General features: G+C 43.5%; 1 protein-coding gene across 1 annotated transcript in view; it reads right to left on the bottom strand.

Annotated features, from left to right (window-relative positions):
• Nucleotides 1-5,000, bottom strand: part of LOC135095382 (sodium/glucose cotransporter 4-like) — a 15,137-nt gene that overhangs the window by 115 nt on the left and 10,022 nt on the right. Inside the window, 7 exon segments of the mRNA XM_063996182.1 lie at nucleotides 1-83; nucleotides 194-308; nucleotides 1,371-1,605; nucleotides 1,755-1,998; nucleotides 2,785-3,005; nucleotides 3,726-3,909; nucleotides 3,911-3,925. The exon segment at nucleotides 1-83 is cut by the window's left edge and continues 115 nt beyond it. Of these exon segments, the coding sequence (XP_063852252.1) occupies nucleotides 1-83; nucleotides 194-308; nucleotides 1,371-1,605; nucleotides 1,755-1,998; nucleotides 2,785-3,005; nucleotides 3,726-3,909; nucleotides 3,911-3,925 (1,097 nt within the window).

The raw sequence follows: 5,000 nt of genomic DNA, 5'->3' as shown, positions 1-5,000 counted from the left end.
CACGGAGGAACCACGTAGGCAAACTGCAGAATGAACCTTAACAAGCCAATAGCCAACCCCGCCATTAGCCCCCAAAAGGCACCCTAAGGAAGAGAAGAAGAAATTATTATCATCATTATCATCATTATCATCATTATTATTATTATTATTATTATCATTATTCTCTCTCCCTCTCCCTCCCTCTCCCTCTCACCGCCTCATTCGCCCTTGTCCAGAAGACGGCCAATAGGAAGACGGCAGCGATGGGCGGCGCCAGGAAGGATGAGATGCTCTGGATGTAGTCAAACAGCTGAGAGTTGCCGGAAAACCTGTGTGGGGTGGTGGTGGTGGTGGTGGTGGTGGTAGTGGTGGTGGTGAGAGTAGGAAGTAGAGAATTGAGTTAAAACGCATAATGAAAACAAATAATATATCAAAAAACACTTAAACACACACAAACACACCCAAGCACACACAAACACACTCAAACACATTCAATCACTACTCAAACACACCCAAACACACACAAACACACTCAAACACACACAAACACACTCAAACACATTCAATCACTACTCAAACACACCCAAACACACCCAAGCACACCCAAACACACACAAACACACTCAAACACACCCAGACACAAATCCAAACACACCCAAACACACTCAAACACACTCAAACACACCCAGTCACACCCAAACACCCAAAAACACACCCAAGCATACACAAACACACCCAAACACACACAAACACACCCAAGCACACCCAAACACACCCAAACACACACAAACACACCCAAGCACACACAAACACACCCAAACACACTCAAACACACCCAAACACACTCAAACACACCCAGTCACACCTAAACACCCAAAAACACACCCAAACACACCCAAACACATCCAAACACACCCAAACACATCCAAACACACCAAAAAAAATCAAAAACACCCCAAAACACACCAAAACACATTGAAAAACACCAAAAAACACCCCAAAACACACCTAAACACATTGAAAACACCAAAAAACACACCAACACACCAAAACACATTGAAAAACACCAAAAAACACCCCAAAACACACCCAAACACTTTGAAAAACACCAAAAAACACCCCAAAACACACCCAAACACTTTGAAAAACACCAAAAAACACCCCAAAACACACCCAAACACTTTGAAAAACACCAAAAAACACCCCAAAACACACCAAAACACATTGAAAATCACCAAAAACACCCCAACACACCAAAACACATTGAAAAAAACACCAAAAAACACACCAAAACACATTGAAAAACACCAAAAAAACACCCCAAAACACAAAAACACATTGAAAAAACACCAAAAAACACCCCAAAACACACCCAAACACCACAAACTCACTGAATAACAGGGATCCAGACTACAGAGATGGCAACAAGCACCACTACAAACACTCGGCCCACAATCAGCAGCTCTTTATCACTCGGTCGGCCCTTGCACCCCGCGCACGGCCCAATTCGGCCCCTCAGCAGTATCCAGACGTCCAGGGTGAAGATGGTGGAGGCAGAGTTGAAGATAGATGTTAGTGACGTCATCAGTGCTGCCATCATCACCGCCAGCATCAGCCCAGCCAGTCCTGAGAGTAGTTTTGCTATTAAGAACATTTAATTAAAAAAAAACTGTGGAGAGAGACTGGGAAAAGAGATAATTAAGGGAAAATCGCCAAATACACACACATACACACACACACACCATGACAACACCCCAGTACCCACAATTCTTTACCTGTGGGGAGTAAATTAATGACCAATTCAGCGTATGCAATATTGGAACATCCCCCGGGACTCCCACAGATCGCCAGGCACTCCTCGGGGCTCGCGCAGGCTACACGGTCCGGGTACAGCACCCTGGCAGCCATCCCGGGCAGGACAAGGAGCCACAGAGGGAGGAACTTGAGGTAACCAGCCAAGATGCAGCCTGCCTTCGCGTGTGACAGGTTCTTACTGGCCAGAGTGCGTTGGACAATTACCTGAAGAAGGGATGTGCTGGTGGTGGTGGTGCTGGTGGTGGTGGTGGTGGTGGTTCAATTTATTTTTTATTTTTTTGTTAGGAATGTTTGTTTTTGTTTGTTTTTCTTGTTTTTTTTCTTTGTTTTTTTTTGTGTTTTGTGTTTTGTTTGTTTTGTTTGTGTGTGTGTTTATTTCTTGTTGTTGTTATTATTTTCTCAATTTTTTTTCTTTCAATTGCTTTATTTTCAAGTGTTGTGCTTTCGTGTGATTTTTATTGTTGTTGTTGTTGTTGTTGTTGTTGTGGTTGTTGTTTTTCTCAGTTCTATTTCCTCTCTACTATTTTTTTTTTGTTAATTTTCGTCCTCTTTTTTTCAATTTTTCCTTCTTTTCCTCTTATTTCATCTCCTTTTTCATAATTTTTTGTCTGTGTTGGGGGTTTGTTGTTGTTGTTGTTGTTGTTGTTGGTGGTGGTGGTGGTGGTGGTGGGGAGAGGGGTGTTGTGGGGTGCTTGTTGATGATGTAGGACGAAAAAATAGTAAATCCTTCTCTCATTGGTCAAATAACATCCTAGTTCTCCTCCTATTGGTCAGAAACACGCTATCTCTCCTCCCATTGGTCAAAAAACACGACAACCTTTCCTATTGCCCAGAAAAACCACACCTCTTCTCCCATTGGCCACAGCTACAACCCCTCTACCAATAGCTACAAAGTGTCCAAACCCTACAAATGCATTCAAAATTCCCACACGTCGTATTGACCAATCACCAGCAGCCCCAAGCCACACCCCTTCTGAACCGCACACGTACCTGGTCTGTGCACCAATACCACAGGGAGTTAATTCTGAGACCAAAGATCATGCCAGTCCAAGGGTAATTACTCTCCCCGGGGACTGAAGAGCGGAGGAAGTTCATGTAGTCAGAAGGAGGCAACCCGCACGATTTGTTGTGGATGTCTAAGGCTCGCACACTAGCCACGGCCAGCGGGTATTTTTCCACTAATGCCTGGAAGCCGCCCACCTCCTTGAAGGCTGCGTGGGGTGGTGGGGTGAAGGGGTGCGTGGGGTGGGCAGGATACGGTGTGTTGGGTGTACAGGGATCCAGGGGTGGTGTTTTTTGGGTGTTTGTGGGGTGTTTTGCGTAAAGGTGTTTCGATGTGTTTAGATTAGAAGGAAGGGAGGAAGGAAGGAAAGAGAGAAAGAAAAAATAATTACTATCAGTGTTATTATTATTGTTATTATTATTATTATTAGTAGTAGTAGTAGTAGTAGTAATAGTAGTAGTAGTAGTAGTATTGTAATCATCATCATTAAAAACAGAATTATCGTTATTGTACTCTCTCTCTCTCTCTCTCTCTCTCTCTCTCTCTCTCTCTCTCTCTCTCTCTCTCTTATATTTAACTACCTCTATTCACCCACCCAACACAAATACAAACAAACACACACACACACACACACACACGGCGGTCACCCATCCACGAGCTAACCAGATGCCCCGCTGCTTAACCTTACTGATCTCTCTCTCTCTCTCTCTCTCTCTCTCTCTCTCTCTCTCTCTCTCTCTCTCTCTCTCTCTCCCACACAAATCCCCCATCCCAACCCTTTCCTCCCCTACCCACGCCCACAGCCCCGCACACAGCCCACACACAGCCCACACACACCCAAAACACTCAAAAACACACCAAAACACACACACAAACACCACAAAAAACACACACACACACACACACACACACACACACAGCCACTCACCTAGGCCCATCAACACGAAGGCGCCCACCACCATAAGGGCGGTCTGTACAAAGTCAGTCCACACTACAGCAGTAAGGCCCCCTGCTATAGTGAACGCAGCTGCTACTACCAACAGGAAGAGGATGCTGAGATATAACCACTCTGCACTGCTCTTGTTCAACGCTAACTGCATGAACAGCGCCCCCCGCATAGAGGTCAGCCTGTAGGGGGGTGGGTAGGGGAGAGAAGGGAAGGGGTGGTTGAAGACAGAATGCATTTAGGTACTTGTGATTGAAAGGCATTAAAGAACAAGTGAAGGTTCCAAAAATTCATTGAAAACGTGGAAGGATCAACACACTGCAAAACACACACAGACACACCACTGGGCAACGAAACACACCACCAAACACCGAGACACATTGAAAAACACCCCAAACACTAAAACACACCAAAAAAAACACCAAAACACACGACCCAATATCCAATAACACGCGAAAACACTAAAACACACACACACACACACACACACACACACACACACACACACCATCAAACACTAAAAACATCCAAAATACACTCGAAAACACTTAAAACACCCCCAAAAATGAGAAAATACACCATCATACACCCAAAAACACCCCAAACATCCAAAAAAACACACAAATAAAACACCAAAACACACACCACTAACACCAAAAAACACACAAAACACCCAAAAAACACACCAAAAACACCAAAAAACACACACCACAAACACCAAAAACACACCAAACACCCCAAAAAAACACACAAAACACACCAAAAAATACACAAAAAACACAAAATATCACAAAAAAACACACAAAAAACACCACAAAACACACACCACTAACACCAAAAACACACAAAACACCCCAAAAAACACACAAAAAACACCACAAAACACACCACAAACACCAAAAACACACCAAACACCCCAAAAAACACACCAAAAACACCACAAACACACACCACAAACACCAAAAACACACAAAACACCCCAAAACACACAAAAAAACACCAAAACACACACCACAAACACCAAAAAACACACAAAACACAAAAAAAAACACACAAAAAACACCAAAACACACACCACAAACACCAAAAACACCCCCAAAACATCCCAAAAAACACACAAAAAACACCACAAACACCAAAAACACACAAAACACCCCAAAAACCACACAAAAAACACCAAAACACACACCACAAACACCAAAAACACACAAAACACCCCAAAAAAAAAAACACACAAACACCACAAAACACACCACA

Source organism: Scylla paramamosain, chromosome 49, assembly GCF_035594125.1.
Source record: "Scylla paramamosain isolate STU-SP2022 chromosome 49, ASM3559412v1, whole genome shotgun sequence".
Classification (NCBI taxonomy): domain Eukaryota; kingdom Metazoa; phylum Arthropoda; class Malacostraca; order Decapoda; family Portunidae; genus Scylla; species Scylla paramamosain.
This window is presented reverse-complemented; position numbering and strand designations above follow the sequence as displayed.